Source organism: Galeopterus variegatus, unplaced genomic scaffold (assembly GCF_000696425.1).
Source record: "Galeopterus variegatus unplaced genomic scaffold, G_variegatus-3.0.2 Scaffold688, whole genome shotgun sequence".
NCBI classification, from domain to species: Eukaryota; Metazoa; Chordata; class Mammalia; order Dermoptera; family Cynocephalidae; genus Galeopterus; species Galeopterus variegatus.
The window spans coordinates 178,307-189,935 of NW_007726799.1; the positions used below are offsets into that span (position 1 = coordinate 178,307).

At 48.6% G+C, this 11,629-nt stretch overlaps 1 protein-coding gene across 4 annotated transcripts in view; it reads right to left on the minus strand.

Annotated features, from left to right (window-relative positions):
* Nucleotides 1-11,629, minus strand: part of HDAC6 (histone deacetylase 6) — a 20,432-nt gene that overhangs the window by 6,661 nt on the left and 2,142 nt on the right. For 3 of the 4 annotated variants that reach the window (XM_008571437.1, XM_008571439.1, XM_008571438.1), the window contains exons 5-20: nucleotides 10,231-10,315; nucleotides 10,093-10,133; nucleotides 9,308-9,404; nucleotides 9,069-9,166; nucleotides 7,978-8,082; nucleotides 7,791-7,859; nucleotides 2,443-2,569; nucleotides 2,292-2,357; nucleotides 2,139-2,198; nucleotides 1,973-2,062; nucleotides 1,551-1,657; nucleotides 1,395-1,462; nucleotides 1,004-1,154; nucleotides 784-912; nucleotides 472-640; nucleotides 79-212 (exon numbers count right to left, since the gene is read on the minus strand). In XM_008571437.1, the coding sequence (XP_008569659.1) occupies nucleotides 79-212; nucleotides 472-640; nucleotides 784-912; nucleotides 1,004-1,154; nucleotides 1,395-1,462; nucleotides 1,551-1,657; nucleotides 1,973-2,062; nucleotides 2,139-2,198; nucleotides 2,292-2,357; nucleotides 2,443-2,569; nucleotides 7,791-7,859; nucleotides 7,978-8,082; nucleotides 9,069-9,166; nucleotides 9,308-9,404; nucleotides 10,093-10,133; nucleotides 10,231-10,315 (1,596 nt within the window). The remainder of the gene's footprint in view (nucleotides 1-78; nucleotides 213-471; nucleotides 641-783; nucleotides 913-1,003; nucleotides 1,155-1,394; nucleotides 1,463-1,550; nucleotides 1,658-1,972; nucleotides 2,063-2,138; nucleotides 2,199-2,291; nucleotides 2,358-2,442; nucleotides 2,570-7,790; nucleotides 7,860-7,977; nucleotides 8,083-9,068; nucleotides 9,167-9,307; nucleotides 9,405-10,092; nucleotides 10,134-10,230; nucleotides 10,316-11,629) is intronic. The other variant, XM_008571440.1, reaches the window with a different exon arrangement.

Here is an 11,629-nt window from a genome sequence, read left to right on the forward strand (position 1 = left end):
GGGGGGGGGGGGGGTGGTGGTGTCAGGAACCAGGTCTCCAGAAGGATCAGTATTTGGGGATCCCCAGAGAGTCCTTACCGCAGGGCACGCCCACTGATGGCTTGGGCATGGCGAGCAGCCACAGCCACAGAGTTGAAAAAGCAGAAACCACAAGCAAAGTCCCGCTCGGCGTGGTGTCCTGGGGGGCGCACCACCGCAGTACCATTCAAGACCTGGGGGAGGAGCAGGGACTAAGATTGGACCCCCTGCCCTCACATTTGCCCTCCCCTTTCTTGTCCTCTTCCCTCTCAACTGTCTCCTCCTTTCCTCCTGCCTGGCTTTCCCAGTGAGCAGGGCCTCCTCCCTGGAGCCCCTTTCCTCAAGCCCTGCCCAACTCCCTCCGAGCCTCCATGAGTGGCATGTGGTCCTGTCTTTCCACTACCCCAGGACCTCCTCTCCCCTGCTTGATGCCCCATCCCAGAGAGGAAGCACCTCTCCTGCCAGCACAGCCTCCACCAGGCGGCAGACGGCGCCTGTGGCGAGCTGTGCACAGGTGAAGGTGCTGGGGCAGATGTAGACGGAGTCAAAGTTGGCACTCTCGAGGTGCAGCTCCCGGCTTTTCATCTTCTCTGTGGCCCGAAGCCGATGCACGTACTCAGCACTGGAGGTACAGAGGGGAGCACCCAGTGGACAGTGTCCCGCAGCAGTTCCACACACCCTAGCACGGGGAGGGGAACCCAGCTCCAGCCCCCAGATCCCATCCACAGCCCCTGGAGACTGCCCATGTGGGCCTGGGGGTCTGACCTATGGCAGGTGAGCAGCTCAGCTTCTGTGGCGGGCCGTGCGGGCAGGGTGAGGCAGCGCTTGGCAAGGCCCAGCTCCTCCAGACTGCACATGATGTGCAAGATGCGCTGGGGCATCTCAGGGTGGTAGCTTGTGGTGGGGTGAAAGCCAGGGGTAGGGGCTTAGTGCCTGGCAGGAAGGGGTCCCCACACCCACTTCTCCCAGCCCTCTAACAGCATACCTGTCCCATAAGCTGTAGTGACTCATCATACGTTGGTCATAGACCAGCCCTGTGCGAGCTTGCAGCACTGGCCATGTCAGGATTGGAAGCGCAGGGGGCTCCCAGGGTCCTTCCTCATTCTCCTCCACGTTGTCCTCCTCCAGGGTCTCAGCTACAAGGGGGAGGACCCATTCACCCTACTCTCCCAAACTGGATTCCCGTAATTCTCTGGAACTCAGGTGACCCAAACATAAAAAGAGGTGGGAGGACTGAAACCAGGGCTCAGTGAGAGAGAGGGCCTAGCCCTCCCCCACCAAGTTGCCTTGGGAAAGTCAGAGGGGAGTCTGGAAGAGTCTCTCCCATGGCTCATTCCACGTCCCAACCCCCATCAAGCTCACTCTCTGTTTCCTACCTGATCTCACAAGGACCTCCCAGAAGGGCTCGAGGGCTTCCAGCGTGCAGGAGAGAGAAGCTTGGGCACTGGAGGGCAGGGAGTGGGCCATGTATGAAATGGCCCCTGGGTGGGCAGGGAGGGTCCCGTTTTTTTCCCTCCTCCACCTGGGCTCACCTCTGGCAGGGGGCACCAATGGACTCCAGCATGGGGCAAGGGTCTCCCAGAAGGGTGTGGAGCGAGGCGCTGACACCCTCAGCCAGGGAGCGGAGGTTGTAGCCACCCTGAGGGGAAGAATAGTGAAGGGGGTTCAGGAAAGGACCAGGTGTTACCAGGGAAGAATGATAATGATAATGATACTAGAGTGCACACTACATGTCAAGCAACAAGGAACATAGAGGTTGACCTCATTTAATTCACCGGATAATGATATGCGGTGATTACAGTTATTATTATGCCTGTTTTACATAAGGAAAATGGAGGCACAAAGAAGTTAAGTGACTTATGCAAGGTTGTCCAGCTAGTAAGTGGAAATGCTAGGCCAGGAACTCCTGCTGGACTCCAGGATGCACAGACTGAGAGATGAAGGCGAGTCTCACCTCCAGAGACAGGATCAGCTTGCCTTCTGCCAGACCCATGAGCAGGTGGGTTAGCTGGGCGAACCCTGCCGGAGTGGCGGCCATCTCGCCCTGGGGGACATGAAGAGTCAGCCTGGCTCCATGCAGCCCCTTCTGCCCACTTGCCACCCCAGGGAGCCTGCCTTACCTTTGGGTCCCCTTGGAGGGCATCAAATCCAGCAGCCACCAGGACTAGCTGAGGCTGGAACTGAGGGGGGAACAGACTACATGAGCCCACCTGCCCTCATGGCTCCTCCCTCAAGGTTGCCTCTCCCCGCAACACACTCTAGACCCCCAGGACCTCAAGGGCAACTGGCAGCAAGATGTGCAGGAAGGCAGCAATGTAGTCAGCATCCCGCATCCCCACCTGCAGGCATGGAGACATGATGGGGGACGTTCAGCCACCAGGACTGCACCTTACTGTTAGGGCAGAGGGAAGGGTAGACACTGACCTGGTTCCAAGGCACATTGATGGTGTATCCTTGGCCTTGGCCAAAACCTGTGGTAGACCAGTTAGAGGCCTTAAGGTGGGGCCAGAACCGACCCTGCTCGTAGCGGTGAATGGAGAAATAGAGGACACTGGGGGCAGAGAAAAGAAGAGGCAAGGGAGCTGGAGAAGAGAGTCAGTCCCCCAGACACCCCCAGCCCACAGCTGCCACAGTTCACCCTCCTTTCCCCATTCAACCACTCATTCATTCGCTCATTCATTAATTTCCCCATTAACTCTTTAATTCGTAATCCAATCTTCCATTATTTATCCTTCCATTCAGTTGCCAATTTATTCAGCTTCCCATTCATTAATTATTCCATTCATTTACCCATTACCTCACTCACTCATTCATTTAGTTTCCCACTGGAACTCCTCCCTCAGCAACCATCATTGCCCCCTCAGTGCCCACTCAATTCCAGGCTCAGCTCTGAGACCCCGAGAGCTGTTGGGTCTATCCCAGCCCCTGGGGGATCCTGACCCTGTGCGGGACTCTAGATCATGTCTGCCCACCACCTGCCTGCGACCAAGGTAGTAACAGCAGGACAAAGCCTGTGACACTGGAGGCCCATAGGCATGGGTAAGTGCAAGCTAAGGCTGAGAAGAGCCTCAGGCCAGGCCAGAGAGCCTAATGATTCCCTTGAAGGAAGTGGGGAGACCCAGAGACTAGGTGTGAGGAGGGGTGGGACTTGGTTCTACATGTGGAGCTGGTGTGGAGGTACTGGCTAGGGCTGCCATGAGGCCAGTGATGGGGCAGTTCCTTCCTCCCAGTGCATATAGGCCACCTCTGCTACTACTTCTATTTTATAGGGGAGAAAACGAGCACTCACAGGGATGAGAGGGTCCGACATGCAAAACAGATACTGAAAAGACATGGTGTGTGTGTTCTGTCAGAAAGCCTGGCAGGGGGCTGTGGGAGGCCTTAATTCTGATTGGAGAAAGCAAAATGAATAATCTATCATCCATCCATCCATCTGTCCACCTGCCTGTTCATCCATCTCTATTCATCCACCCTGCCTTGTTCCATAAAGGATTTAAGGCAGCATTTTTCTTCTTTTTTAGGGAAATACAAGAAATAGTGGTAAGCAATGAATCTAGACAAACTTAAGAGTCAAATTTTATTCTTTATTCTTTTTTTTTTTTTGATGGCTGATACAGGGATTGAACCCCGGACCTTGGTGTTATTTATTTATTTTTTCCTTTTTGTCTTTTTTCGTGACCGGTAACGGGATCGCAACCCTCAGTGTCGTGCCCGTACCGCGACGGGCAACGGGATCACAACCCTCGGTGTCGCACCCGCACTGCGCTCAACCAGTGAGCAGACCGGTCTCTATATGGGATCCGAACCCTCGGCGGGAGCGCCGCCACACTCCCAAGCGCTGCATTCTACTGAGTGTGCCACCGGGCCGGCCCATGTGTTATTAGCACCACACTTCAACCAACTGAGCTAACCAGCCAGCTTAAGAGTCACATTTTAATATATGTTGATAATGTAGTTGTGAAATTTAATGCAACTGATATAAAAGGATTCTTAAAATTGAGGAAAAACACCTTGGAATTAGGGAATGAAACCTAGGCGAAAGCTCTGGTCTTGATTGTGTGGGGTATGATTGTTTTATTTTTGACAATCATAGGTAAATATTGGTTCTAAACTTTTAGTAAGTTAACCATTACAGGAAGAGAAATACACAGTAGGACATAAAAATTATCATCAGGGGAAGAAAGTAATAAAGAAAAGATTTGAAGAACACCAACTCCACAAGACAGCCACCAGAATCAACAAACTAAAGAACTAGGACCCAAGTAAACTGTTTATAAAGCAAACAGAAAGGGATTTTAAAATAAGTTTGATCAACTTCGAATGAAATGGTAAACTGATAGCACAGGTTTACCGCCTTACCCTCCTACCATCCCAGTCAAAAGACAGTAAATGAATTTTATTTATTTATTTTTTATTTTTATTTTTTATCCTTTTTGTCTTTTTTTCGTGACCGGCAACAGATCGCAACCCTCAGTGTCGTGCCTGTACCGGACTGGGACCGGCAACGGGATCACAACCCTCGGTGTTGCGCCCGCACCTCGCTCAGCCAGTGAGCGGGATCCGGTCTGTATGTGGGATCCGAACCCTCGGCGGGAGCGCCGCTGCACTCCCAAGCGGCGCACCGTAGCAGTGCGCCACCGGGCCAGCCCAGTAAATGAATTTTAAACAAGTATCAACTCGGGCCGGCCCGGTGGCGCACTGCTATGGTGCGCCGCTTGGGAGCGCGGCGGTCCGGTACAGGCGTGACACTGAGGGTTGCGATCCGCTGCCGGTCACGAAAAAAGACAAAGAGGAAAAAAAAAAAAAAAACAAGTATCAACTCAGAAAGACAAAGAATGAGAAAAGAATGTAAGACAATAAGAGACTTCAACAAATCTCTGGAAAGTAAACTTTGAGGCCCCAGGAGCCCCAGAAGGTCCTCTCCCATGCTGAGAAGGCGGGGGAGGGTGCCCAAGATGATGTGGGGTTTCCCTTCTGGAGAAATCAAGCGCAGATCCAGATCAATGCACACAAAGTCAAACCTGAGTAGCCAATTCACTGAATGACCAATTCATCAAAGTCACTTAGTTTTAGTTTACCTGTTTTCCTACTCTTCATTACAGCATTTTAAGGACTGTCCAATCTGTCTGTCTGCTGCTGGAGTTAAGAGACTGAGAGATAGGAAGCTGGGAGAGCAAAGGGCATGAAGAGATTTTTTCATTTACATTCTTATTCATAAGGAAGAATGTACTGAATATATTCACAATTTTTCATCTCCATGCATATAGTCAATAACACATCCACAAAAGAACACAGCTATAGCCTCCAATGCATTTATTAAAACAAAAAGAATGAGGGAGCTGGCTGGTTAGCTCAGTTGGTCAGAGGGTGGTGTCATAATACCAAGGTCAAGGTTGTGCATCCCTGTCCCGCCCAGCTGTGTAAACAAACAAACAAACAAACAAATAAACAAAACAATGATAAATAAATAAAAAATGATTAATGATATTAAAGAATTCTTGTTAATTTCCTCAGGCATGAACTGAGGTAATGCTTTTTTAAAAAGCATCTTTATGTTTTAGAGATGCATTCTGGAATATTTACAAAAGAAATTATATGGTATCTGGGATTAGCTTCAAAATAAAACAGGAGGAAAAATAAAAAACAAACAAAATAAAACAGGAAGAGGGCAGCGGGTGCAAGTATAGATGAAACAAGACTGGCCAATGAAAAATGTTGAGAAATGTTGAAGCATTCAATTCAAGAAGCCAGAAATGAACTAAGTAAAGAACACAGGAGGAAGAATTTACTAACAATAAAAATAGAAAAATTAATGAAGTATTAAAAAAACATAATAAAACAGTAGCGGTGACCAAAAAGGCCAAAATCTAGATTGGAAAAGATAAGTTAAATATCTTTGGCAAGGCTGAGAGAAAAAAAAGACATCACTCCAAAGAAGAGGCCCCTTTTCTTCTGGCATTTAGCAGGATCCCATCCAACACGTAGGTCCTTGTCCACATTCCCTAAAGTTGAGAACTGTCAGTGGGCATTCTCTGTCCCCATTCGGCAGAAATGCCTTTCAGGAAAACAGACCTACACACACCACAGCAAAGTAGTCCCATGACAGCCCCTACAACCGCCCTTCATTCTTGGGTATAAATAGCCAACTAAGGATCACTAGACATTTGAGGAAAACCACCAGCAGGATAGAGAAGGACCAAGAAAAAATTCAACCAGCCTCATAATAGAGAGAATTCAGAAAACAGAAAAAAACTTTAAAGCACTTCTAATCAGTACTCTATAATAAAGACAAGATCAGGAATGAGACGGCATAGAAACAGAGAGGAAGAAAGTGCTTTTGGAGATTAAAAGAATGTCTAAATACATAATTCAAGAGAAGGACCTGAAGATAAAGTTGAAATCTCCTAGGACACAGAGCAAAAGGAGAAAGAGATGGAAAACAGGATATAAAAAATAAAAGACATAGAGGATCAATCCAGGAGGTCTAACATCTAATAGGAGTCCTAGAAAGAGAGAATAGAGAAAACACAGTAGGAGAAACTATTGCATACCTAACAGAAGAAAGCTTCCAAGGATTTGAGAAAGGCATGAGTCTTCAGATATAAAATGTCTACCCACTGCTAGGCAGAATGAGGGGGCCAGGGTGAAAGTTCAGAACAACAGGGATAAAAAGAAGAACCTAAAACCTTGCAGAGTGGGAAACAGATTACTCAGAAAGGAATGAAAAGCAGACTGACATCAGACACATGTCAGCAACACTGAATGCTGGGAAATAATAAAGAAATGTCTAGAGAACAACCAACCTTAGATCAGATAAGGGGCCATGGGAGCTCAGAATCTACAGGGGAAAAGTGGATTCTATGTAGTCAGTTAGGGAGAAAGCTGGATAAAACAACTACTACTTAGTAATGTCTCTTACTGATAAAGACTTGCTCAATCACTTTCTGCAGGAAAGGTCAGCAGCATATACCAGACTTTAAAGCACACCAACCCTCTGACCCAGCAATCCACTATTAGAAATTTATCCTACAGATATACTCAGAGAAGTGCAAAATTATATATTTACAAGACTATTCGTGGTAGAACTATCTGTAATAGCAGAAACTGGGAAGCATCTTAAATGTCCAGAGGTAGCCATACAATGGAATACTGTATAGCCCTTACAAAGAACAAGATGCTTTCAGAGGGACTAACACGGAGAGGTGTTCAGATATGCTGTTAAATAAAAAAAGTTGCCAAGAAACGTGTGGAAGATTATTCTATTAGTCAGTGTGCTGTTAATAATAATAGTGATAATAATGAATATTCATACATCTATAGAAAAAAAATCTGTATGGAAATAGCCTAAACTGTCAACAGTTATTTCTGAGGTGATGGGAATTATAGGAGACTCACTGCTTTAGATATTTCTGCATTAATTTTTTTTTAAACAAATACTTGGCAGTACTGTCATAATCAGAAAACATAAGAGTACTAATTTGAGATTCACTCCAACTCAAGGGTAAATTGGTGAACAACATCTCCAAATATTTGTGGGTCAAATCCCATCTCTCCACTTCTTCTCTGTGTGACTTCTTAAACTGTAAGCCTCAGTCCCCCCATCTGTAAAATGGGGAACCCCAGCAGACACACAGAGAGCAGCACAGATACTAGTCCCAGGGTGGGCCCAAAGAATGTGAATGCCTCCCCCTCCCTCCCAGCTCCTTCTGGCTGGGCCTGTAATGGTGTGGGGTGGCTGGGAGTCTAGCACCTAGGCAGGACTTGGGGTGTACCTGGGGTCCTGGTCGAAGGTGAACTGCGTTCCTTGGCCATGGTGCACATCCCAATCCACAATAAGGACCCTGTGTGCGGGAGAGAGGGGGCTCTGTGCACGGGGATCAAGGTGAATCTGAGGGAAAAGCCCAGACCAGGATACCCCACCCTGTGCCACTCCCATTGCACCCGCCCTCTGCTGCTGACCTCTGAATGCCATGCTTCTGTTGAGCGTAGCGGGCAGCCACAGCCACATGGTTAAACATGCAATACCCATCCATAAGACTGTGCTGGGCATGGTGTCCAGGAGGCCTGGGCAGGACAGGGAAGGCCACAGGTTGGGGATGTCTTCCTCTGCAGAGACAGACTCTCCCCTGCTCCCTAGTTCTGGACTAGCAACTCCTCCAATGTCAATGCCTGTAAGTCTGCCAGGAACTGAGTAACCGGGGCCCTCAAACCCTCACCTTCCTCCTTCCCCCACCAATCTACTGCTCTCTCTCCAAAGAAGACTTGAGAATGTTCATTAAAATTATCAATGGGTATCATTCTCATACCCAGTCACTCTGCTGTGGGGACTTAGCCCACAACCTATATAAGAAAAAGGGTGAAATAACAGGTTTATAAATATACCACCATATTTTCTGTGGCATTGTTTTGAAACAGCAAATGACTGGGGAAAGCCAAAATGCCCATAAGTAGGGGACTGGTTAATTTAAAGTGCATTTACACAATGGGATTCTCCTAGAGTCTAAGCTACATATTGTGTGAGAAAGCTTTCTGAGATATGTAAGTGAAAAATGCATGGCATGGAAGGGAGTGTGTCAAGTGCTACCACCATTTGTGGTTAAAAAAAGGGGAAGGAGGAGAAAAGCTATATTTTCTGCATTTCATCAATTCTGGGATGCCAACAATGATCAGATGTACCATGACTTTACATGCCAACAACAAAGCAGAAAATACTGCCAATTAAATTCTGAGACCTCATTGTTTATAAGATGCATCTGGATTTCAAGATGTTACAGATATGAAAAAATGTATGCCGTAGAATCAATGAAATATGACATTTATTTTTTGAATAAGCCTATTTGTGGGAGGACACAGGAATCAGGTTATGAATACCTCCCAGGATAGGAAGCAGGTATCTGGGCGACAAGGGTGGAAGAGAGACTTTTTATTGTACCCCCTTTTGCACTTTTTCACTCTTGAACCACATAAATATATTACACATACCAATACATTTTACATTTGAGTGAAAGATTTTTAAAAAATGTAACAAGTCAAATGCTCGAGGATCCTACCTGATGATGGCCATGCCATTCTGGATCTCAGCCCCCAGGACCGCATCTACCAGCCTGAGGACAGAGCCTGAGGCCAGGCAGGCACAGGTATATGAGTTCTGGAGAGACAGTGGGGAGCCAGAGAGGGAGTGAGGGAGAGAGCAGCCCTATCCTTTCAGCTGCTTCCCCCAGGATGGAGTGAGCATGAAGGGGACCCCAGGATTGCCGCCACTCCCTGTCTCCACAGTTCTCATCCATACCGGATGCAGATAAACTGAATCATAGGTGTCTGCTAGGATGCGGAGTTGCCCCTCATTCATATACTGGGTCGTCTCCATCAGATCAATGAATTCTAGGCTGGGGACACAGACAGGGGATGAGATTCAGGGCCAGTTCCTCCGTCCCCTCCCCAGCTGAGCCCTCCACACACCAGACCCCTGGTCAAGTCAGGCCTCCCCAGCTGTCAACTTGGGGGATAGGACACATTCCCTGTTTCTTCCCTAGCCTGCCTCACTCCAGTAATATCCTTTGCTCCCCTGCTCTAGCCACACCAAACCCTATTTCCAGGCCTTTGGCAGACTGTTCCAGCTGTCTGTTCCTCCCTTGCCTCAGCCTTCCCCTTCATCTGACTCCCTCTTTTTCTCCTCTTAAAGCTCAGCTCAGATACCCCCTCTGTCAAGCTACTTTCCTTAGCCACACTGCACCAGGCCTCTTACTCTGGGTTCCTGCAGCCCCCTGAGGGAGCCCCCAATCACTCTGTCTGCACATCCACCATCTGTTTATGCTACCAGATTATAATAACAATAGCTCATCATGGGCTAATATGTCAGGCCCTGTTCTAAGCCCCTGACACATACTGAACTCTCCTGAGGAACTTGGGTTTACTAGCCCCATGTTATAGGCGATGACACAGATTCAGAGAGGCTCAGCCACTTGCCCAAGGCTGGCCCCAGAGTCCATGACATTCCTTCCCAAAGCATTCAGCCTGCTCTGGTTGGTCCAGGGCAGCCTTCTCCCCATCCCTACCAGGCTCCCCAGCCTTCACCTGTGAACCAACATTAGCTCCTCCTTTTCGGCAAAGCGGGCCTGGGGAGACATGAGGAAGAAAGGGCTAAGGTACTGGCTGTGCTCAGGTCCTGCCAGCTCCCTGCCCTCCACCCAGAGTGTTGGCTAGGGGACTCACCTGAAAGGACACGCAGCGATCCAGAAGGCCCTCCTGGATCAGCTGCTCCTTGATGGCATGGAGCCGCTCAGGGCCTTCAGGGAAGCTGGGGAGAGGGAGATGCAGTCACACACACATATACATGGGGACACTGGGGAGCATAACATCTGCTCACACCACATCTCCCCATTCACCCTTCCACAGCTGCTCACCCCAAAACTACAGTGTCAGTCCTGCCTCCTGTCGGCTCTGGACTCTGACCCTCTACTCACCACCACGACTGCTACTACCATAACCTTCCACCCAGGCAGTCACGTCATCTCTTCCTAGGCTTCTCTGCTTCCCCCTTGCTCCCCCAACAGTCCTTTCTTCCCACAGCAGCTAGACATTGGTTAAAACCCTAATCATACGGCTGGTTGTTTAGTTCAGTTGGTAAGAGCACGGAGTTGGTAACACCAAGGCCAAGGGTTCGGATCCCCTTACCAGCCAGCCACCAAAAACAACCAACACCCTAATCATATCATGTCCCTCTGCTACTCGAAACCCTCTCATGGTTCCCATCCCATTCCAAGTCAAAGCCAAAGTCCTCTCCATGCCTAGAAGGCCCTAAACAATCTGTCCACCATCACCTCTCTGACCCCATCTCCTACCACTCTCCCTTCCCTTGCTCTGCTTCCCCTACACTGATCTCCTCCCTGGTCCTCAATGGAACCAAGCACTCTTCAGCCAGCCCGAGGAACTTTACTCTAGCTGTCCTCCCTGCCTAGAACACTCTTTTCCCAGACGTGTCCATAGGTCACTGCCTTGCCTCCTTCAGATCTCTGCTCAAATGTCAGTGGGCCCTTCCCTGACCATCCTATTGAAAACTGAAGAGTCCCCTCTGCTGCACTTCATACTACTCTCCTGCCCACTTTAAGTGTCTCCACAGCACTTCTCTTCCTAGCACACTGTATCACTTGCTTTTTCTTTGTTTACTGTCTTCCCCCTTCCCCTTGAATGCAGGAGTTTTGTTTTGTTTTGTTTACTGCTGTACCCGTAGCTCTTCAATAGATGGTACATATGTTTCCCATAAATGAAGTCTTTTGCCATCATGAGTTAGTCTTAGGTTGGGCTAGGGGAGCTAGATACCAAACTGGTAAACACAGAAGTATAGTAATTAACAAAGAATGTCATGGGCTAGGAAAATATCTAAGATCATGTGTGGGAATATGCTAGGAGCCAGGCAAAGCCCTCTCTGAGAAAGTCTCCTTGAGATGTGAAAGTTGGCTAGGAGCAGAGAAGGTAGAAACGAATCTCTGGAAAAGGTATTAGCCACGGTAAAGACCTGAGGTGAGAGGGTGCCTGGCAAGTTGGAAGAACAGCAAGGGAACCAGTGTGGGTGAAGCAAGGCGAATGAGGTGGGGCGGGGGGGGGGGGGGGG